Source organism: Lutra lutra, chromosome 4, assembly GCF_902655055.1.
Source record: "Lutra lutra chromosome 4, mLutLut1.2, whole genome shotgun sequence".
NCBI classification, from domain to species: domain Eukaryota; kingdom Metazoa; phylum Chordata; class Mammalia; order Carnivora; family Mustelidae; genus Lutra; species Lutra lutra.
Genome location: NC_062281.1, coordinates 161840877 through 161864207, shown reverse-complemented (window position 1 = coordinate 161864207; position 23331 = coordinate 161840877). Strand labels below are relative to the sequence as shown.

General features: G+C 43.7%; 1 protein-coding gene across 3 annotated transcripts in view; it reads left to right on the top strand.

Annotated features, from left to right (window-relative positions):
• Positions 1-4228: 4228 nt before the first annotated feature.
• Positions 4229-23331, top strand: part of NASP (nuclear autoantigenic sperm protein) — a 35530-nt gene continuing 16427 nt past the window's right edge. For 2 of the 3 annotated variants that reach the window (XM_047726005.1, XM_047726003.1), the window contains exons 1-3: positions 4229-4354; positions 4615-4748; positions 19097-19147. In XM_047726005.1, the coding sequence (XP_047581961.1) occupies positions 4316-4354; positions 4615-4748; positions 19097-19147 (224 nt within the window). In that variant the 5' untranslated portion in view covers positions 4229-4315. Of the gene's footprint in view, positions 4396-4614; positions 4749-19096; positions 19148-23331 lie in introns of all 3 variants that reach the window. The other variant, XM_047726004.1, reaches the window with a different exon arrangement.

Sequence of the window (23331 nt, the reverse complement as noted above, 5' to 3'; positions counted from 1 at the left end):
AGTTTATTTCTGTCTTATATAACATTTTAAGAATAAGCAACTCAGGAGGCGCCTGGGTGGCTCAGTGGGTTGAAGCCTCTGCCTTCGGCTCAGGTCATGATCCCAGGGTCCTGGGATCGAGTCCTGTGTCGGGCTCTCTGCTCAGTGGGGAGCCTGCTTCCTCCTCTCTCTCTCTGCCTGCCTCTCTGCCTACTTGTGATCTCTGTCTATCAAATAAATAAATAAAATCTTAAAAAAAAAAAAAGAATAAGCAACTCAGGTGGTATGGTGGCTCCATGACGCTAGGAACCTAGGTTTGTCTTCTATTACTGCTTTGTCATTCCTGGGGCATTGCCCTGATTAACATGGTCCAAGATGGCTCACCACCAAGTCTTGTGAAAGACAAGCCCCTTCCCTTTAATGTGTCTCTCTGGAAGTTGCACACATTTTTCTGTTCACTTTCCATTGACCAAAATGTCATCATGTGAACACTACCTCCGTGGGACAGTGATGATTTTAGTTTTTATTCTCAGAGACTTGCACTGAGAATAAAATAAATACATAAATTAAAATCAGGGTTCTGTTACTACTATAAAAAAAGGAAAATGCATATGGAGAGACAACTATCACAAGGTCTCAAGATTTTGTATGTAATCATTTAATCCCTTTCTTTTCAATATCCTTCTACTCTCAACTTTCACTCAGTTTTTGTTTTATCCTCTCCGGAAAAATAGACTTCTAATCTTCTATTGCTTTGGGGGAGTAGTTTTAGAGAGTCTAACTGCTTCTTAAAACTTTCCAACATAACCCTACTTTTTCAGCCTTATCTTCATCCTCTATTCCTAGAAGTACCTGCTGCAATCAATTCCTGAACATTCATGGTTTCTCTATTGTCAATTTGGTTGCATCATGGCTTTTTCCCCATTGGGACTCTCCTTTCTTAGTTGCTAGGTCAATTACTGCTTGTCCATCCCTTTTCCAGCTTTTAAAATTTTATTGCTGTTGCTTCCTCTCCCATTCTCTCTGATCTTGTTTTACCTTAAAAACAAGGAAGGAGGGGCACCTGGGTGGCTCAGTGGGTTAAAGCCTCTGCCTTCGGCTCAGGTCATGATCCCAGGGTCCTGGGATCGAGCCCCACATCGGGCTCTCTGCTCAGTGGGGAGCCTGCTTCCCCCTCTCTCTCTCTGTCTGCCTCTTTGCCTACTTGTGATCTCTGTCTGTCAAATAAATTAAAAAAAAAAAAACAAGGAAGGAAACAAACAACAAATAAAAGAATTTCCTTTATTGTTATGTAGACAGCTTCAACAGGGAATGGAGGTAAATGTAAGTATTCAACCCAACATTTATAAAGTGGAAGTCTTCTCTAAATCTTGTTCAATATAAGATTCCTGCTTCCCCCCCAACCCTCCCATAAAGTCCCATTACCTTCATTATTTAGTATGATATATTGGTTCTTATTTTAAATAGATACATTCTTTTTTTTTTTTTTAAAGGATTTTATTTATTTATTTGACAGACAGAGATCACAAGTAGGCAGAGAGGCAGGCAGAGAGAGAGAGGAGGAAGCAGGCTTTCTGGTGAGCAGAGAGCCCGATGTGGGGCTCGATCCCAGGACCCTGGGATCATGACCTGAGCCGAAGGCAGAGGCTTTAACCCACTGAGCCACCCAGGCACCCCTAAATAGATACATTCTGAATTAAATTTCTTCCAGTTCTAATTATGATTATACTATAATTGCTCTATTCATGCAGTCATTCAACCAAAAATTCACATTGGACACTAGTAATAGTCATCCACTATTATATGCGTTGGGGATTTAGCTGTAAACAAAACAGAATAAGTCACATGGAACCTGGAACTTAGAACTGGGTGAGAGCTAAAACAAAACAAAACAAAACAAAACAAAACAAAAAAAACAAGTAAATAACTTCAGAGTTTGATGAGCACAATCGAAGAAATAAACAAGAGGAAGCTAATTTTGATTGAATGGCCTGGGAAGGCCTTTTTTGCGTGGGGAAGTAACATTTAAGATGAGGCCTAAAGGATGAATAAGAGCTAATCATTTCAAACTATTGGGAAAAGAGCTTTCTAGGCAGTCAGGTAGCAAGTACAAAGGCCCCTGCATACGAGAAAGGGCTTGAGCATTCTGAGGAACAGAAAGATCAACATAGTAGGATGATGGTAAAGGGAGGGGAGCAGCATGGGATGAATTTGGAGAGGTGGATTGGAGCCAAATCATGTAGGGCCTTTCTGTTAGAGAGGAGGAGGGGGAGGGGCAGAGGGAGAGAATTTTTTTTTTAGATTTTTATTTTTTTATTTGATGGGAGGAGGGGCAGAGGGAGAGCACGGAGAGTCCCAAGCTGACTCAGCACTGATTGCAGAGCCCCACAGGGAGCTCTATCTGATACCCCTGAGATCATGACCTGAGCCAAAATCAAGAGTCAGGATGCTCATCCAACTGACCCACAAAGGCACCGCTTAATATCTATTCTATTTTAAGATATTACTTATTTGACAAAGACCAGAGAGGGAGAGCATAAGCAGGGGGAGCAGAAGAGAAAGAGGCAGGCTCCCCACTGAGTGGGGAGCCCTCCTCCAGGCTTGATCCCCGGATCCCAGGATCACTACCCCAGCCAAAGGCAGATGCCTAACCACTGAGACACTAGGCGCTTCTAATATCTATTTTATTTTATTTTTGTTTTAAGATTTTATTTATTTGAGAGAGTGCATGCACGAGTTGGGTAGGGGGGGTGGAAAGGGGCAGAGGGACAGGGAGAAGCAGGCTCCCGGCTGAGCAGGGTGTCTGATTTCAGGCTTAATCCCAAGACCCTGGATCATGACCCAAGCTGAAGCAGACACTTAACCAACTGAGATTCCAGGTGCCCCCTAATATCTATTTTGAACTTGATTTTTTGTACAAGAACTTTGAGTTCCTCAAAGCCAGAGAGCATGTGTTTTGTCCTTGGGGCCTAGTGCAAAGCCTTTCATATCATAGTTGCTCTGTGAATATTAGTTTAACATATGAGTGGATCACACAAGGTACTAGACTGGATTTCTCTGGCCCTCGCTCTGGCTGCAAGGACTCTGAAGAGATCTCCCCCTCCCCAAACCAACCCTCCAGTCACCATGTTCTCAGACAGTTGTAGCCATTTAATGACTGCTTCACTTGAGCAAGGTACAGTGCTGATTGTTGAAACAAGCATTTCCTCTAACTCTCACAATATCCTTAATGGGTGAATACTAATATTGTCCTCATTTTACATCAATTTTTAAAAAGATTTTATTTATTTATTTGACAGAGAGAGATCACAAGTAGGCAGAGAGAAGGGAAAGCAGGCTTCCTGCTGAGCAGAGAGCTGGATGTGGGGCTGGATCCCAGGACCCTAGGATCATGATCTGAGCCGAAGGCAGAGCCACCCAGGCGCCCCAATTTTAGAAGATTACATGACTTGGCTGAGGTCACCCAGCTAATAATGGGAATCCCAGGTCTGTTTGCCACCAGAGAATTGGTATTTCCAAGTCCAGCTCTATGCCCCCCAGATTTCAACTTGCCTGACCCTTTACATACTGGAGGAAGATTCCTTTGTAGGGAAGTCTTTCCCAGGGTATCAACACGTGGACAGAAGTAAAATCCCCGTTGATCACTGTAGGGAAGGCCAGGCTGGAAGGCGATGGATGATACTCCAGGTGTGAGAAAGTGCAGCACCACTGCAGCCTACCAGTCATCCTCCACTCTGCCAGTTGCAGGAAATGAGGCCCTCTGCTTTCCATAGCCGACTTGTCTTTCAACTTTCTGAACAAGTTACACCTTCCTGAATCTTGGTTTCTATTTCTACCAAATGGGGCTGATAATCCCGATCTCACAAATAGCGTTGTTAATATTAAATAAAACCGCTAACAGTTTTAAAGTGTCTAAGCACGGTACTGTGGCACACAGGGGCAAACGACAAACGGTATCTCTGAATGCAGGAAAAGAGCTGGGTAGGGCCTAAGAGGATGGCGTCAGCGGATTGGGCCAGCCGAAGGGGGCGGGCCCAGAGGGGAGGAGCCAGCGTCCCTCCGCAGTACTGACTTTGAATCAAGCGCGGTAGTTTCGGCGGTAGCCAATCTTAGGATAGCATTTTCTTGCGTCAACTGTTGCTGAGGCTCAGAGCCACGAGTCTCACAGAAATCAGTTCTAGCCGTTGCTGCTGTACCCGTGCTCGGTTCTTACGTGTCTATCCGTTAGGACTGAGAGGAAGGGTAGAAAGTTTTGGTCACCTCCCTGAAAATCAGGGCCGGAAAGAGATCCTCGGCTACACGCTCCAAACATGCAGAGCAGCACCAGCTTCCCCTTATGTGGAAGCCGCTGGCCGACGCCCAGTCAGGAGTTGTAGTACGAAGATTCCAGTTCTTACGCAACTTGCTAGAGAAGCAGGAAGTTGCTTTTTGGGGGGAAAGCGGGTCAGGGAGGGAAGGTACCCCGCAGATAAGACAGCGAGGGCGAGAGTGGTCCTTGGGCTGGACTGGGGCAGTCCTGGCCCTTTAAACTCAAGGGGAGGATCCGGAAGTGGATGGGCGGGGCAAAGGGCTCTGGTTTATAAAGGGGCCCAGCCGCGCGGGGTCTCCAATCTGCCATTTTCTGTCCCTGAATAGGTTTCTGGCGTCCCAAATTCCCTGTTTTCCTCACAGACTCTATTCCGCGCGTTGGTCCACCACCTCAGGGGAACGATGGCCGCAGAGTCCACAGCCACTGCCGCCATCGCTGCGGAGCTGGTTTCCGCCGACAAGTAAGCGGGACCGTGGAGAGCTTGAGGCACTGGCCAGTCCACCGGGAGGGGGTGGTGGACTGGGGCTCCCCGGGAGGGACAGGCCCATGAGAGGAAGGACTTGCTTCCCACCGCAAAGCCGTCGCAGTTCGGGGTGGCCCGGACTGTAGAAACCCACCCTTTGCAGAGAACCTCGCGCATTAGCAGTAACACTAGTCGGCTGGCGCCCCCTGCCCCGCTTTTCGCGGCCGCCATCTTGCCGGGGGCAGCGGCGGCTGCTCATCGTCTGCCCTCTTCTTCCTCCCCGGCCCGGGGCTATCGGGGAGGAGGCGGGGCCACAGGGCTCCTGTCTGTCTTTATGCCCGTGCTGTCCCCGCACTCCTGGCTCGCGCATCCAGTAGTGTCCCTAAACAACCCGGGAAAATAACTAACAGATTTGGCGCCAAAAAAAAAAAAAAAAAAACCACCCCACGGGGAAAAAAAAAACCACCCTTGCACGAGGAGGGAGGCTGGCCTGGTGGGCTCGGGAGGGGGCGGGGCCTTCAGGGGGCGGGGCCACGCGCGCTCGGGTTAGCTTTCCTCCCGCGGCTCGGGAACAGGGGGCGGGGTCCTGAGGAGGCGGGAAAACTCCATTGTTTGGGGCTGTGCGGTTCGCCCAGAATATCCAACTTCCGCGGTGTGGCGTGGTGAAGCTTGTTTGCTACTGTCTCCTCGCCCATCTCCTGCCCTCTTTCTCTCAGCTATCCTCGTTCTTAGGCCTGTGGTGGAGAGCATAGTGACTCTTTAGGCCTCGGGAGTGCTGGCGAGAAACTTGGCTGCTTCGGAGGGATTGTATCGGGACGGAAAGCATCTTCACCTAGCGCTGCGTGGAACTCCTTACTTCAGTCAGTGTTTGGTTGTTAGGTGAATGGGCGGTTGTATGCGCGAAATGTATTAGGTGGACTGGGTAGAAACGATTGCTTTGAAAGCGCTACAGTGCTTGTCAGACAAGGTATTTCTTGAACAGTGAAAGGGGACACTCCGTTAATTCGAGGAAGCAAGTGCCGTTTCCATCTGGTGGGTCTAAATTCCCAGTCATCCCTTGATTTTAAGAGCCTGGTTTTATTTTTTCCCTTCTACACCTTAGAAGTTCGCTTCTTCCAGTATAGAGGTTGCTGTGAGATTTTATGATTAGTTTATAGACTTACACTCTGATGGTGTTGGTACATTCCAAGTTACTAAAGATTTACTTATCTCTACCTACGCTGCCTACCACTTGGTTCATTTTCCTTCACGTTTAGCAGTGGACAAACTACCCTCAGGATCACGTGGGAACTCTTAGAGAAAATACAGTTCTAGTTTCAAGCTCCGTTTTCGGCCTCCTCATTCATTGATTTTTTTTTTTTTAAAGATTTTATTTATTTATCTATTTGACAGACAGAGATCATAAGCAGGCAGAGAGGCAGGCAGAGAGAGAGAGGAGGAAGCAGGCTCCCTGCTGAGCAGAGAGCCCGATGCGGGGCTCGATCCCAGGACCCTGAGATCATGACCCGAGCCGAAGGCAGCGGCTTAACCCACTGAGCCACCCAGGCGCCCCTCATTCATTGATTTGATAGGACAGGAGTAGCTTGTGCTTTGTGAATCGTGTGGTATCTTTTTTTTTTTCCCCCTTTTTTTTAAAATAAGGAACTCCTTACTTGAGATTGATGCTCGGGAGACCATTTTATGGTGTGCTGGACAACTCTAGCAGTCATTCCATTTAGATAGAGATCCTTGCCCTCTCAGCCCTTAAAAGTATTAAGGGTTTGGTTTGGTTTTGAGATAAAATTATGCAGCCAATATGAATTGCAGATATTCAGATGTTATCTGTGTATAGCTAAAGTTAAGTTAGTGGTGAACTAGTCTCCAGCTTCCTGGCAGGTTATGACCATACACTGAGAAAGTACTCATGTGCCTCCAGAAAGGAAAATAAACTATTAAGTTCCAGCCATGAGTTGCAAACTAAAATCTACCAATTGTATGTATTAAGTGCTTTTTTGAATATTTTTACTTGATCCACATGAGTTTGCTGTGAAGTAGTTAACTTCCTTTTATAGGTAAGAAGAATCAAGATTAGAATGGTGAAATAATTTCCCAATTCATAAGTGGCACAGTCTGGGTTAAACCCCAGTATTTCATTTTTATAATTTCATTACCCATGAAAAAGCTTACTTTGAGAGTAAATTACATGAAAACCTAATTAGCGAGTCTGAGGGAACGGTAAAGATGCCCTTTCTCAGTTAAGTAAGTTAATGGGGTATTCAGAGGTAAAGTGTCTAAAATGACTTCTTGGGGCATCTGGGTGGCTCAGTCCTTAAGCCTCTGCCTTGGCTCAGGTCATGATCCCAGGGTCCTGGGATTGAGCCCCGCATGGGGCTTCCTGCTCAGTGGGAGGCGTGCTTCTCCCTCTCCCACTCTTCCTGTTTATATTCCCTCTTTTGCTATCTCTCTGTCAAATAAATAAATAAACAAATAAAATTGGGGAGGGGGAAGACTTTTTTAGGGGCACCTGGGTGGCTCAGTCAGTTAATTAGGCGTCTGCCTTCGGCTCAGGCCATGGTCCTGGTGTCCTGGGATTGAGCCACTCATAAGGCTGCCCTTTCTGCGGGGAGCCTTTCTCACTTTCTCTCTGCCTGTGCTCATTCTCTTCGTGCTCTCTGTCAAATAAGTAAAATCTTAAAAGAAAAAAAATAAATGGCTTGTTTAGGGCACCTGGGTGGCTCAGTCAGTTAAGTATCTGCCTTGAGCACACTTGATGATCCTAGATTCTTGGGGTCAGGTCCAGCATCCAGCTCCCTGCTCAATGGGGAGTCTGCCTCTCCCTCTCCTGCTGCCCCTCTCCCACCGCTCATGTGCACACGGTCTCTCAAATAAAGTCTTACTATTAGTATTTTCTTTTACAGTTTTTTTAAAGACATCTTTTTTTTTTTTTTTTAAGATTTTATTTGACAGACAGCGAGAGAGGGAACACAAGCAGGGGGAGTGGTAGAGGGAGAAGTAGGCTTTCCACTGAGTAGGGAGCCCGATGCGGGGCTCAACCCCAGGACCCCTGGGATCATGACCTGAGCTAAAGGCAGAGGCTTTAACCCACTGAGCCACTCAGGCGCCCCTAGCTCAGTAATCTTTAAGTTCTGGGTTTGTCATTTCTATTTCCACAAAGTGGTTTGTTTCCTCTGTTTTGGTGTGTAGGGGTTAAGTTAGTTCTTAGTGTTTTGGTGTTTAAAATAAGATTAAGATAACTTCTTGTGAGTTAGCTCCATGGATTTATGATGAATTAATGTTGTAATTATTTGTTTGAAAGATTTAGCCAGAAAACCTGAGTACCTATTCTTCAGTGGGGTGGAGGAGTTAAGATAGGTATTACAACTCAGATGTGTAAGTGGGAGAAGAGTCCCTCTGGTGGATTCGGGGGGGGGGGGGGGACAATAAAGAACTATTAGATTATTTTAGTTGAATTGTTATTTGGCAATGTCAAGGTGCTTTTTTTGAGGTCAGAACAGAAAAATAAATGGACTAAATGTTGAAATTATTTCTCAATAAGAGGAGTATGACCTTGTACTTCTTAATTTATTTGAGAGAGAGTGTACCCATGAGTGGGGAGGAGGGGCAGAGGGCGAAGGAGTGGGAGAAGCAGACTGCTGAGTGGACGGACACCCACAAGGGGCTCCATCCATGAACATGGAGATCAGGACCTGAGCTGAAGTCAGATGATTGACTGAGCCACCCAGGCACTCCTGACCTTGTACTCTTAAGACAACTCATCATCATATCCCATTAACCTTGGTAATGCTAATTATATACATGTCCAAGAGCATTCTTCACTACCACTTTGAAGAATGAGGTCCACTCAATTTATGAAGCAAAACAATTGGACAAAGAGAAGGACAAACCAAAACACAGACGCTTAACTATAGAGAACAAGTTAATGGTTACCTGGGGGAAGGTGGGTGTGTTGATGGGTGAAATAGATGAAGAGGATTAAAGGTACAGTTATCGTGGGCACCTGGCTGGCTCAGTTATAGACCTTGGGACTCTTGGTCTTGGGGTTGTGAGTTCAAACCACATGCTGGGCCTGGAGCCAACTTAAAAAAGAAAAAAAGTACACTTACCGTGATGAGGACTAATCTATGTATAGAATTGTTGAATCAGGGGTGCCTGGGTGGCTCATTCATTAAGTGTCTGCCTTCAGCTCAGGTCATGATCCCAGGGTCCTAGGATGGAACCCCTCACTGGGTTCCCTGCTTGGTGGGAAGCCTGCTTCTCCCTCTCCCACTCCCTCTGCTTGTGTTCCCTCTCTCACTGCGTCTCACTCTGTCAAGTAAATAAATCTTAAAAAAAAAAAATTGTTGAATCACTGTATTACACACTTGAAACTAATACAACATAGATATATATTAACTAGAATTAAATTTTAAAATTTATTTTTATTTTTATTACTTTTTTAGAATTAAGATTTTTAAAAATAAATAAAATTTGGGCACCTGGGTAGCTTGGTCATTTGAGTGTCTGATTCTCCGTTTCGGCTCAGGTCATGATCTCAGGTTCATGAGATGAGCACTGCATGGGGTTCTGCACTAAATGGGGAGTCTGCTTATGTCTTTCTCTCCTGCCCCTCCCCCTGCTGGCATGCCCTCTTTCTCTCTGTCTTAGTCTCTTTTTCTCTCTCTCCAATAAATAAATCTTTTTTTTTTTTTTTTAAGATTTTTTCCATTTATTTGACAGAGAGAGAGAGATCACAAGTAGGCAGAGAAAGAAGGGGAAGTGTGTGCACAGAGCCTGCTTGGCAGGGCTTGATCCGAGGACCCCGAGATCATGACCTAAGCCAAAGGCAGAGGCTTAACCCACTGAGCCACCCAGGCGCCCCTTCAATAAATAAATCTGTAAAAAAAATAAGTAAATACAATTTTAAATGAGGTCCACCCTGAAGACTACACACAAAAAACCTGTTAGAACTAATGAATGAATTCTGCAGTTTTGTTTGTTTAAGGTTTTATTATTTTCTTTTTATTTTTTTAAGATTTTATTTATTTATTTGACAGAGAGAAATCACAAGTAGGCAGAGAGGCAGGCAGAGAGAGAGGAGGAAGCAGGCTCCCTGCTGAGCAGAAAGCCCGATGTGGGGCTTGAACCCAGGACCTGGGATCATGACCTGAGCTGAAGGCAGCGGCTTAACCCACTGAGCCACCCAGGCGCCCCTAAGGTTTTATTTTTTATATAGTCTCTACATGCAACACGGGGCTGGAATATAAGACCCTGAGATCAAGAGTTGTATCCTCTACTGACTGAGCCAGCCAGGTTCCTTGCAAAGTTTTAATTACTAAGTTAAAAATCAGTTGCATTTTGGGGAAGGTAGCTGGCTCAGTCAGTGGAGCATGTGACTATGATCTCAGGGTTGAGTGAGACCCATGTTGGGTGTGTAGATTACTTAAAAATAAAAATCTTAAAATCAGTTGTGTTTTTATATAAGAATAACAATCTGAAAAGGAAACAATTCCATTTAAAATAGAATCAAAGAATTACATAGTAGGTATAAGCCCGACCAAGGAGTGAAAAACTTGTACAAACTTTTTAAAGACTTATTTGAGAGATAGTTTGAGCCTGGGTGCATGAGAGTAGGGGGAGGGACAGAGGAAGAGAATCCTTAAGCAGACTACCACCAAGTATGGAGCCCGACACAGGGCTCCATTTCATAACCCATGAAATCGTGACCTGAACCAAAACCAAGAGTCAAGAGGCCCAACTGACTGAGCCACTTACGCGCCCCTTGAACGGACTTTTGTAGTAAAAACTATAAAACATGGCCGAAAAATTCAAGAAGATACAAATAAATGGAAAGACTTGCCCTGTTTTGGGTTGGAATGCTTAATATTAAGGTGTCCTGGGGTGCTTGAATGGCTCAGTCGTTTGGGTGTCTGACTCTTGGTTTCTCAGCTCAGGTGATATTCTCGGATCCTGAGATTGAACCCTGCATCTGGCTATGCTCTCAGCAAGGAGTTGGCTTGAGAGTCTCGCCCTCTCCTTCCACCCCTCCCCTTGCTCAAGCACACTCTAGATTAAAAAGATCTATATGACCGAGAAGTACAAGCAGGCAGAGGGAGAGGGAGAAGAAGGCTCTCCATGGAACAGGGAGTCTGATGCAGGATTCTGATCCCAGGACCCTGGGGTCATGAACTGAGTCACCCAGGTGCCTTCCCCCTTTTAAAAGATTTTATTTATTTACAAATTTATTGTTTATATAAATAAAAACCTTTAAAAAAATGTCCATACTACTAAGGAGATTTATAGATTCCACACAATCTATATCAAAATTTCAATGGCATTTTTGCAGATATAGTAGTTTCATCCTACAATTTATAAGGAATCTCAAGGGATCCCAAAAAGCCATAGCAGTTTTTAAAAAAGAGCAGAGTTGGAGAGCCCACTTCTGATTTCACCACATTACAAAGCTACAATAATGAGAACTGTGGTAACTGGCATAAAGACAGACAAATAGACCAAAGAACAGAATAGAAAGTCCTGAAATAAATCCTCGCGTAGGGTCAAATGATCTTTGACAAAGATGCCAAAACCACTTTATGAGGAAAGAATAGTCTCTTCAACAAATGGTGTTGTGAAAACTGGATATGCTGATGTGGAAGAATGAAGTTGGACCCTTATCTTACACATACGAAACTGGGCTGAAAATGGATTAAACACCTCAATGTAAGGCCTGAAACCAAAATTCCTGAAAGCAGAAGATAAAAGCTCCGTGATATCGGACTTGGTCTTGGATAGGGTACCAAAAGCACAGACAACAAAAGAAAAATAGACAAGTTTAAGACTACATAAAACTTTTAAAAACTTTCATTTTTAAAAGTATATTTATTGAGAGAGTGTGGTGGTGGGGGGCAGAGAGCGGGAGATGGAGAGAGAGATTCTGAAGTAGACTGCCCGCTGATTGGGGAGGCTGTTGGGGGCTCAGTCTGGGACCCCAAGATCATGACCTGAGTCAGCCACTCAACAGACTGAGTCACCCAGGTGACTCTTCTGACTTCTAACATAATAGGTTAGTTTTGTCAGTTTTGAACTTTATATAAATTGAATTATGCTCTGTGTAATGATACCTAGTTGCTTATACTCAACACTATGAGAATCATACACATTACATACTCTTTTAGTGATTTCTTTGTGCTATATAGTGCTCCACTGTGTGAATATACTGTACTTTTATCCATTCTGTCAGGTGGACATTGAGCTTATATTTATTTGTAAGGGTAAATTAAAACTTTGTAGGGAGGATGATAGATGATGATAAATATAATTAGGTGCCTGGAAAACTATTCTGTTTCTGGTTGAGACTGTGGGCCTTGGTTTCCTGTAATTTTTTTTTTAAAGGTTTTTATTTATTTGACAGAAATCACAAGTAGGCAGAGAGGCAGGCAGAGAGAGAGGGAAGCAGGCTCCTGGCTGAGCAGAGAGCCCTATGTGGGGCTTGATCTCAAGACCCTGAGATCATGACCTAGGCCGAAGGCAGAGGCCCAACCCACTGAGCTACTGGGGATTCTGGTTTCCTGTTTCTTGTGGTGGCGGTAGTAGGGGAGATTCTACAAGTTAACGAAGACTTTTTTTTTTTTTTTTAAACAACGGAGTTTTTTTTAAAAAAAAGATTTTATTCATTTATTTGACAGACGGAGATCACAAGTAGGCAGAGAGGCAGGCAGAGAGAGAGGAGGAAGCAGGCTCCCTGCTGAGCCACCCAGGAGCCCCAAGGCTTTTTTTTTTTTAAGATTTTATTCATTTGACAGAGAAGAGCGGAAGCACAAGCAAGGGGAGCTGCACACAGAGGTGGAGGGAGAGGGAGGAGCAGGCTCCCGGCTGATCAGGGACCCCAAAGCGGGGCTCAGTCCCAGGCTTCTGGGATCATGACCTGAACCTAAGGCAGACCTTTGACAGACTGAGCCACCCAGGTGCCCCTGGTCATTCTTTAAGGAGAATTTTGTGAAGCACTTTTCTTGTCACCCAGGTCATAAGCATATTCCCTCTATATTTACTGAACATTTATTTTGGTTACTAGAGGTACCACATTTAAGGAGAAAGAGGAGGTCCGTTTTCTCAGATGAAGCTTCCATTACTTGGTATAGACTATAAATACGTAGATTAGAGAATGTTAGTGATAAAATATTGTACAGATGGTTATCTTAATTTACCCATTTTTAAGGTGAAAGTAACTGGATGATTAATTTAGTTCGCATGGTCAAGGATTGCCTCCATGATATGTGAGTGACAAGGGACCAGCTATATGAAGATTCTAGCATGGAAACTTTATTCATAGAAATAAGGATAGGGGCGCCTGGGTGGCTCAGTGGATTAAGCCTCTGCCTCCAGCTCAGGTCATGATCTCAGGGGCCTGGGATCCAGCCCCACATCAGGCTCTCTGCTCAGCAGGGAGCCTGCTTCCCTTCCTCTCTCTCTGCCTGCCTCTCTGCCTACTTGTGATCTCTGTCAAATAAATAAACAAAATCTTAAAAAAAAATTCCTCATATCAGGGAGATGATAAAACATTAGGATTTTTAAGAATGGGATATAATTGACAGTTTCAGGGTACAATATAATGATCCAATATTTGTATATACGTTAAATGATAGCAACAATAAGTCTAGATATGACTTTTTTTCCAGTTTAAACTAGCTCTTACAAAGTGGACAGTGTGTTTAAAAGATTCCTGCTTAGAAATGGTGAATTGAAGATAATATGCAAGCATAAAAAAGGCAGGAAAATAGCAGAATTGACACTTCCACTTATAGCTTGTATTCCTAGCTTTGTTAGACACATCAGGTAGTTAAAAACAATGGCTGTCAGTAGTAAACCCACTAGCAGATATCTGAAAATAAACAATTTGTAAAAGATAAAGTTAAGACCTGTACCCCTGGGGATAAAAATATATGTTTATTAAAAAAAAAAAAAGATAAAGTTAATTTTTTTTTTTTTTTAAAGTAAGCTCTGTGCCCAGCATGGGGCCTGAACTCACCACCAGGAGATTAGGAGTTGCACACTCTACCAGCTGAGCCAGCCAGATGCCCTAAGATAAAAGTTGATATTTTAACAGTGAGAAAGTAACTGCTTTTCAAAAGAAACATGCAGTGGAGAAAACTTTTTAAAAACCAGTTATTTAGAAATGTTTCCATATTTTATTTTATTTTATTTTTTAAGATTTTATTTGTATATTTGACAGATCACAAGTAGGCAGAGAGGCAGGCAGAAAGAGAGAGGGGGAAGCAGCCTCCTGCTGGGTAGAGAGCCCGATGTGGGGCTCGATCCCAGGACCCTGAGATCATGACCTGAGCTGAAGGCAGAGGGTTAACCCACTGAGCCACCGAGGCGCCCCTCATATGTGATTTTATTGCTAAAATATTTATGTTAATAACTTTGGGAATGCTTGTTTTGCTTCTTGATTTTATTTATTTATTTGACAGAGATCACAAGTAGGCAGAGAGGCAGGCAGAGAGAGAGGAAGAAGCAGGCTCCCCACCGAGCAGAGAGCCTGATGTGGGGCTCGATCCCAGGACCCTGAGATCATGACCTGAGCCAAAGGCAGCGGCTTAACCCGCTGAGTCACCCAGGTGCCCCTTGTTTTGCTTCTAAAATCTTTAAAAACTTGATTCACTTTTCAGTTTGTATTAAAAAGAAATGTGAAGCTGGCCACTAACATGCACAGAAATGTTCACATCAGTTGTCATAATTGCCAAAAACTAGAAATGAGCCAAATCTTCATTAAAGTGAAAAAACCAGATTAAAAAATAAAAGAATGTTTTCCATGTGCCCTCATTTACCATGGTCAGTGCTTCTTATTGACATAGATCCAAATTTCTACCTGGTATAACTTTCTTTGTGCCTGGATTTCCTTTTTTCTTTCTTTCTTTCTTTTTTATTTTATTTTCTTTCTTTCTTTTTTTTTTTTTAAAGAATTTATTTGTCAGAGCACAAACAGGGAAGAAGGGGGAACAGCAGGCAGAGGGAGAAGCAGGGTCCCTCCTGAGCAGGAAGTCTGGGGATCATGACCTGAGCTTAAGTCAGACACTTAACAGACAGAGCCTCATAAGCGTCTCTCTCTGCCTAGATTTCCTTTAACATTTTTTCTCATAATTGTGCATTGGTGGTAAGTCCTCTCTTTTGTATGAAAGAGGAGGTTTTATTTCTTATACTTGAAAGATTAACTTCATTAGCTATAGAATAGGTTGATAATTTCTTTCGGCATTTAAAAAACACTGCTTTACTATCTTCTGTCTTGCATTGTTTATAACAAGAAGTTGCCTGTCATTCTTTTATATATATATATATATATTAAAGATTTTATTTATTCATTTGACAGATCACAAGTAGGCAGAGAGGCAGGCAGAGAGAGGAGGAATTAGGCTCCCCGCTGAGCAGAGAGCCTGACGTGGGGCTCGATCCCAGAACTCTGGGATCATGACCTGAGCCAAAGGCAGAGGCTTTAACCCACTGAGCCACCCAGGCGCCCCCATACTTATATATTTTTTACTATGATTATATAAGTATCATTTTCTTTTGCCTGATTTTATATCTTTTTTCTTTCTTTTATTTATTTTTTTTTTAAAGATTTTATTTATTTATTTGACAGAGAGAAATCACAAGTTGGCAGAGAGACAGGCAGAGAGAGAGGAGGAAGCAGGCTCCCCGCTGAGCAGAAAGCCCGATGTGGGGCTTGAACCCAGGACCTGGGATCATGACCTGAGCCGAAGGCAGCGGCTTAACCCACTGAGCCACCCAGGCGCCCCTCTTTCTTTTATTTTTTAAAGTAGGATTCATGCCCACCATGGGGACTTGAACTCATCACCCTGAGATCAAGTCAGATCCTCTACTGACTGAGCCAGCCAGGCGCCTCTGTGGTTGTTCCTCTGTCACTGGTTTTTATTTTTTATTTATTTATTTTTTTAAAGATTTATTTATTTATTTATTTGACAGAGAGAGAGAGATCACAAGTAGACGGAGAGGCAGGCAGAGAGAGAGAGAGAGGGAAGCAGGCTCCCTGGTGAGCAGAGAGCCCGATGCGGGACTCGATCCCAGGACCCTGAGATCATGACCTGAGCCGAAGGCAGCGGCTTAACCCACTGAGCCACCCAGGCGCCCTGTCACTGGTTTTTAGAACTTGACAAATACTTCGGTGTGTTTTTCATGTTTCTTTTGCTTGGGGTTTGTTGATTTTTGGGTCTGTGGATTTATATTTCTAATCAAAATTGGCAAGTTTTCTGCTATTGTTCATTTTTTAAAAATTTATTGTTGGGTGCCTGGGTGGCTCAGTCGGTTAAGCATCAGACTCTTGATTTCAGCTCAGGTCATGATCTCAGGTTTGTGAGATCCAGCCTGGCATTAGGCACTGTGCTCAGCATGGAGTCTGCTTGAGATTTTCTCCTCCCTCTGGCCCTCCTGTTCATGCTCTTTATCTGTCTTTCAGATAAATATTAACATTTATTGTTTATTGTTTTTATGGTATTTGTTTTGTATTTGCCATCATTTCTTTTTTTTTAAAAGATTTATATATTTGAAAGAGTGAGTGAAAGAGAGCAAGAGCATGGGCAGGCAGGGAGAGAGAGAGAAGCGGACTCCACACTGAGCAGGGAGCTCGATGGCATGGCTCATTCCTAGGACCTTGGGATCATGACCTCAGCTGAAGGCAGACACTTAAGAGACTGATGGACTGAGCCACCCAGGTGCTCAATTTTTTTTAAAGACTTTATTTACTTATTTATTTGAGAGAGAAGAAGGAGCATGTGAGCACAAGTGGGGGGGGGGCAGTGAGGGAGAGAAGCAGACTCTCTACTGAACAGGGATCCCAGTGTGGGGCCAGACCCCAGGACCTTGGGACCACAACTCGATCCCAGACACTTAAGCAGCTGAGCCACCCTGGTGCCTCTGCCATCATTGTTTAATTAAATATTTTCTCCATTCCTTTAAATATTTTCTTTCCCCCCCTCTATCCCTTCAGGGACCCCAGTCCACATGTATGTTAGTCTCCTTAGTGTTTCATAGTCATGAAGTTCTGTTTTTAAAAAATTTATTTTAGAGGTGCCTGGGTAGCTCAAGTCTGTTAGGCATCTGCCTTTGGCTCAGGTCATGATCCCGGAGTCCTGGGATTGAGCCCCGCGTCAGGCTCCCTGCTCGGTGGGGAGCCTGCTTCTCCCTCTCCCTCTGCCTGCGTCTCTGCCTACTTGTGTTCTCTATCTCTGTTAAATAAATAAATAAACTTTTTAAAGAAATACTTTTTTTTTTTTTAAGATTTTATTTATTTATGTGAGAGAGAGAGAGACAGAGTGAGACAGCATGAGAGGGGAGGTCAGAGGGAGAAGCAGACTCCCCATGGAGCTGGAAGCCTGATGCAGGACTCAATCCCAGGACTCCAGGACCACTAACTGAGCCGAAGGCAGTTGCCCAACCAACTGAGCCACACAGGCGCCCCCAAAAATACTTATTTTAGAGAGAGAGGAGGGAAAGGACAGGGGGAGAGGGAGAACCTCAAGTAGACTCCACACTGAGTGTGGAGCCCGCTGTGGAGCTCAGTCTCAGTCCCTGAGCCACCCAGGCGCCACTTTTCTTTACATTCTTGAACATGTGGAGTACATTTAAAATGATTGCCTTAATGTCCTTGTCTATCACCTGTGTCCTTCCTGGGTGTGTTTCTATTGATTACCTTTTTTTCCAACTATGGATTTTAATTCCCTGCTTCCTTGTTTGCCTGATCATTTTTTACTTACATAACTTATCAGACATTGTGAGGTTTGTTGCTGAGTTTTTTTTTTTAATTCCTTTAAATGTATTTTGATGTTGGGATGCAGTTACTTGGAAATAATTCAGTCCTGGGGGTGCCTGGGTGGCTCAGTGGTTGAAGCCTCTGCCTTCGGCTCAGGTCATGATTCCAGGTTTCTGGGATCGAGCCCCACATAGGGCTCTCTAATCTGCAGGGAGCCTGCTTCCTCCTCTCTCTCTCTCTGCCTGCCTTTCTGCCTACTTGTGATCTCTGTCTGTCAAATAAATAGAATCTTTAAAACAAAAACAAAAAAACTTTTCATGGGTCGCCTGGGTGGCTCAGATGGTGAAGCGTCTGCCTTCGGCTCATGTCATGATCCCAGGGTCCTAGGATCGAGCTGACCCCCTCATTAGGCTCCCATCTCAATGGGAAGCCTGCTTCTCCCTCTCCCACTCCCCCTGCTTGTGTTCCTCTCTCACTGTGTCTCTCTTCTGTCAAATAAATAAATAAAATCTTTAAAAAAAAAACCCCACTTTTTAAAAAAAACTTTTTTTAAAGATTTTTAAATATTTTATTTATTTATTTGACAGATCACAAATAGGCAGAGAGGAGGGCCCGATGTGGGGCTCGATCCCAGGACCCTGAGATCATGATCTGAGCTGAAGGCAGAGGCTTAACCCACTGAGCCACCCAGGTGCCCCCCCCCCAAAAAAAACTTCAAAACTGAATGTTCTTGGAAGTTTTTCTTTTTTTTTTAAAGATTTTATTTATTTATTTGACAGACAGAGATCACAAGTAGGCAGAGAGGCAGGCAGAGAGAGGAAGGGAAGCAGGATCCCTGCTGAGCACAGAGCCCGATGCAGGGCTTGATCCCAGGACCCTGGGATCATGACCTGAGCTGAAGGCAGAGGCTTTATCCCACTGAGCCACCCAGGCGCCCCTCTTTTTTTCTTTAAGAACAAACGTTATTTTTATAAGTCAGTCAGAGGATGACAATTATATGATCTCTCTGATATGAGGAATTTGAGAGGCAGGGTGGGAGGTCATGGTGGGTAGGGAGGGGAAAAAATGAAACAAGATGGGATTAGGAGGGAGACAAACCATAAGAGACTCTTAATCTCACTCATGAAATAAACTGAGGGTTGCTGGGGGGTGGGATAGGGTGGCTGGGTGATGGACATTGGGGAGGGTATGTGCTATGGTGAGTGCTGTGAAATGTGTAAGCTGATGATTCACAGACCTTACCCCTGGGGCAAATAATGCATATATGTTAATTAAAAAGAGAGAAACGTTATTTTTAATGAGTTTAATGGAATGTGAGGTTTTTAAAGGAATGCACATGCTGCATTATAACATATCTCACTCTTTTCCACCTGATCATCAACTCAAAACTAGGATGTAACAGTCTTGTTCACTGTACTATGTATCTCTTGCTTGCCTAGCAAATAGGCATTTAACAGATACTTGAATGAATGAAGATAAAGTTTGATTATGTAGGTAAATCACTATTTTTAAGATCTTAGGGGTTTACATTTTTTCTTAATTTATTTAACTCCCAGGCTTAAAATAGCCTTCGTTTTAATTTTTTCCCCTTAATTTTTCAATACAGGATTGAAGAAGATGCTCCTGCTCCTTCTACCTCTGCAAATAAAGTTGAGAGGTAAGATTATTTACAGAGTACAGTTAGATTTATGTCTGGAACATAAACTAAGAACTATATAATTTAAGGGCAATATTACTTTTATTTATTAAAGATCTTATTTGTTTGATTGAGCACAAGCAGGGAAGCAGTGGGTGGATGGGAGGGAGAAGCAGACTCCCTCCTGAGCAGGGAGCCTGATGTGGGTCTCGATCCCAGGATCCTTGGATCATGACTTGAGCCAAAGCCAGACACTTGACTAACTTGAGCCACCCAGGTGCCCCAAAGGCAGTATTATTATTATTATTATTATTATTATTATTATTTATTTATTTATTTATTTTTTTTTTTGACAGATAGATCACAAGCAGGCAGAGAGGCAGGCAGAGAGAGAGGAGGAAGCAGGCTCCCTGCTGAGCAGAGAGCCCGATGCGGGGCTTGATCCCAGGACTCTGAGATCATGACCTGAGCCGAAGGCAGTGGCTTAACCCACTGAGCCACCCAGGCGCCCCTATTATTATTATTTTTTTAAAGATTATTTATTTATTTGACAGAGAGAGAGAGAGAGAGAGAGAGATCACAAGTAGGCAGAGAGGCAGGCAGAGAGAGAGGAGGAAGCAGGCTCCCTGCTGAGCAGAGAGCCCGATGCGGGGCTTGATCCCAGGACCCTGAGATCATGACCCGAGCCAAAGGCAGCGGCTTAACCCACTGAGCCACCCAGGCGCCCCAGGGCAGTATTATTTTTAATAGATAACAGTTAAGACTGAATATTAAGATACTTGTATGTAATTTAAAGTGTGGAATCCTGACAATGATGTCTTCAGGTTTTTCACATTTGATTAAAATACTAGACTTGAAAGTTAGTTCTGCTCCTTCCTTATTACATGCATGGCAAATGCTAACATGTTCTTTCTTTGAATACTTCTGCTGACTTAGATCTCTGTTTAGAAGGTTGCCACTTAATTTTATGTTATTCTAGTTTAAAAGTTTTAAATTTTATATTGGGCTCACATCTACTTCCACATAACTTCCTTGTCTTGATATGACTGTGGTTCTTAACCAGAGGTAAGCTTAATAGCTTGGTTGTCCAAACTATTTGGATGCTTATTCAAAAGGTAGATTTATAGGTTGCATCCCTAGAGATTTTATTTGTTAAGCTTAAGGTAGAATTCAGGCTTTGTGTTTTAAAAAAAAAAACTTCCTGATAATCCCTAAGTTCACTTAGGTTGACAATCACTGTTTTTATTTATTTATTTGTTTGTTTGTTTGTTTGTTTGTTTTTTAAAGATTTTATTTATTTATTTGATAGAGATCACAAGTAGACGGAGAGGCAGGCAGAAAGAGAGAGAGAGAGAGAGAGGAGGAAGCAGGCTCCCTGCTGAGCAGAGAGCCCGATGTGGGACTCGATCCCAGGACCCTGAGATCATGACCTGAGCCGAAGGCAGCGGCTTAACCCACTGAGCCACCCAGGCGCCCCTATTTATTTATTTTTAAGATTTCATTTATTTATTTGACAGAGATCACAAGTAGGCAGAGAGGCAGGGATAGGCGGGCTGGCGGTAGGGGTGGGGAGGGGGAGCAGGCTCCCTGCTGGGCAGGGAGCCCAAGGCGGGGCCTCGATCCCAGGACCCCGGACCAGAGCTGAAGGCAGAGGCTTTAACCACCCAGGCGCCCTGACAATCACTGTTCGAAATTCTGTTTGTCTTCCGCAGAATATCTTCACGTTTTTATTCATTGTTTTTTGTAAACACACACACAAACACATACACAGACATGCAGACAGACACACACACACACACACACACACACGAAGATGTATTTATTTGAGAGAGGGAGTGTGAGCATTCCAGTGGTGGGGAGGGGCAGTGGGAAAGAATCTTCAAGCAGACTCCCCACTGAGCACAGAGCTGCCTTGGGGCTGGAACCCACAACCCATGAGATCATGACCTGAGCTGAAACAAAGAGTAGTTGGATACTTAACTGACTGAGCCACCCAGGTGCCCCTGTATGTGTGTGTGTGTGTGTGTGTGTGTGTGTGTGTGTGTATATAATTTTATTTTATTATTATTATTATTTTTTTAATATTTTATTTATTTATTTGACAGACAGAGGTCACAAGTAGGCAGAGAGGCAGGCAGAGAGAGAGAGAGAGAGAGAGAGAGAGAGAGGAGGAAGCAGGCTCCCTGCCGAGCAGAGAGCCCGATGTGGGGCTCGATCCCAGGACCCTGGGATCATGACCTGAGCCGAAGGCAGAGGCTTAACCCACTGAGCCACCCAGGCGCCCCTATTATTATTTTTTTTATTTTTTTTTTATTTTATTTTTTTTTTTTTTTAAAGATTTTATTTATTTATATGACAGACAGAGATCATAAGTAGTCAGAGAGGCAGGCAGAGAGAGGGAGGAGGAAGCAGGCTCTCTGCTGAGCAGAGAGCCCGATGTGGGGCTCGATCCCAGGACCCTGAGATCATGACCTGAGCCGAAAGCAGAGGCTTAACCCACTGAGCCACCCAGGCGCCCCTATTATTTTTTTTTTAAAGATTATTTATTTATTTGACAGAGAGAGAGAGAGAGAGAGATCACAAGTAGGCAGAGAGGCAGGCAGAGAGAGAGGAGGAAGCAGGCTCCCTGCTGAGCAGAGAGCCCGATGCGGGGCTTGATCCCAGGACCCTGAGATCATGACCCGAGCCAAAGGCAGCGGCTTAACCCACTGAGCCACCCAGGCGCCCCAGGGCAGTATTATTTTTAATAGATAACAGTTAAGACTGAATATTAAGATACTTGTATGTAATTTAAAGTGTGGAATCCTGACAATGATGTCTTCAGGTTTTTCACATTTGATTAAAATACTAGACTTGAAAGTTAGTTCTGCTCCTTCCTTATTACATGCATGGCAAATGCTAACATGTTCTTTCTTTGAATACTTCTGCTGACTTAGATCTCTGTTTTAGAAGGTTGCCACTTTAAATTTTATGTTATTCTAGTTTAAAAGTTTTAAATTTTATATTGGGCTCACATCTACTTCCACATAACTTCCTTGTCTTGATATGACTGTGGTTCTTAACCAGAGGTAAGCTTAATAGCTTGGTTGTCCAAACTATTTGGATGCTTATTCAAAAGGTAGATTTATAGGTTGCATCCCTAGAGATTTTATTTGTTAAGCTTAAGGTAGAATTCAGGCTTTGTGTTTTAAAAAAAAAAACTTCCTGATAATCCCTAAGTTCACTTAGGTTGACAATCACTGTTTTTATTTATTTATTTGTTTGTTTGTTTGTTTTTTAAAGATTTTATTTATTTATTTGATAGAGATCACAAGTAGACGGAGAGGCAGGCAGAAAGAGAGAGAGAGAGAGAGAGGAGGAAGCAGGCTCCCTGCTGAGCAGAGAGCCCGATGTGGGGCTCGATCCCAGGACCCTGGGATCATGACCTGAGCCGAAGGCAGAGGCTTTAACCCACTGAGCCACCCAGGTGCCCCTTATTATTTTTAATGATTTTCTTTATTTATTTGACAGAGAGATTACAAGTAGGCAGAGTGGCAGGCAGAGAGATGGGGGGAGGCAGGCTCCCCGCTGAGCAGAGAGCCCAATGCGGGGCTCGATCCCAGGACCCGGAGATTATGACCTGAGCCGAAGGCAGAGGCTTTAATCCACTGAGCCACCCAAGCGCACCTATGGTTTTCAATCTTATATTTAGAGAGTCTATAATCCACGGATGCCTGGGTGGCTTAGTTGGTTAAGCGTATGTCTTCGGCTCAGGTCACAATCCCAGGGTCCTGGGATGGAGGCTGTATTGAGCTCCTTGCTCCGTGGGGAGCCTGCTTCACCCTCTCCCTCCTGGATCCCCCTGCTTCCTTGCTTGTGCTCTCTACCTCCTTTCTCTCTCTCTCTCTGACAAGCAAAGAAACATAAATAAATATTAAAGTCTGTAATTCATTTGAAGTTAATTTTTGTATGTGCCGTGATAATAAGGTTGAGGTTTACTTTTTTGCATGTGGATATCCAATTATTCCTGCACCAGTTGTTGAGGAGATCATTCTTTCTCCATTGAATTGTCTTGGTACCTTTGTCAAAATTTCAAGTGATTGTATGTGTGGATCTGTTTTTCTCCTCTGTTCCATTTCATCTATTTTTGTTTATGTCAATTCCACATTGTCTTGATATTGAGATTCACTGTCTTTGCTGTCTACCTAAATGTTTCTTTTCTTTTC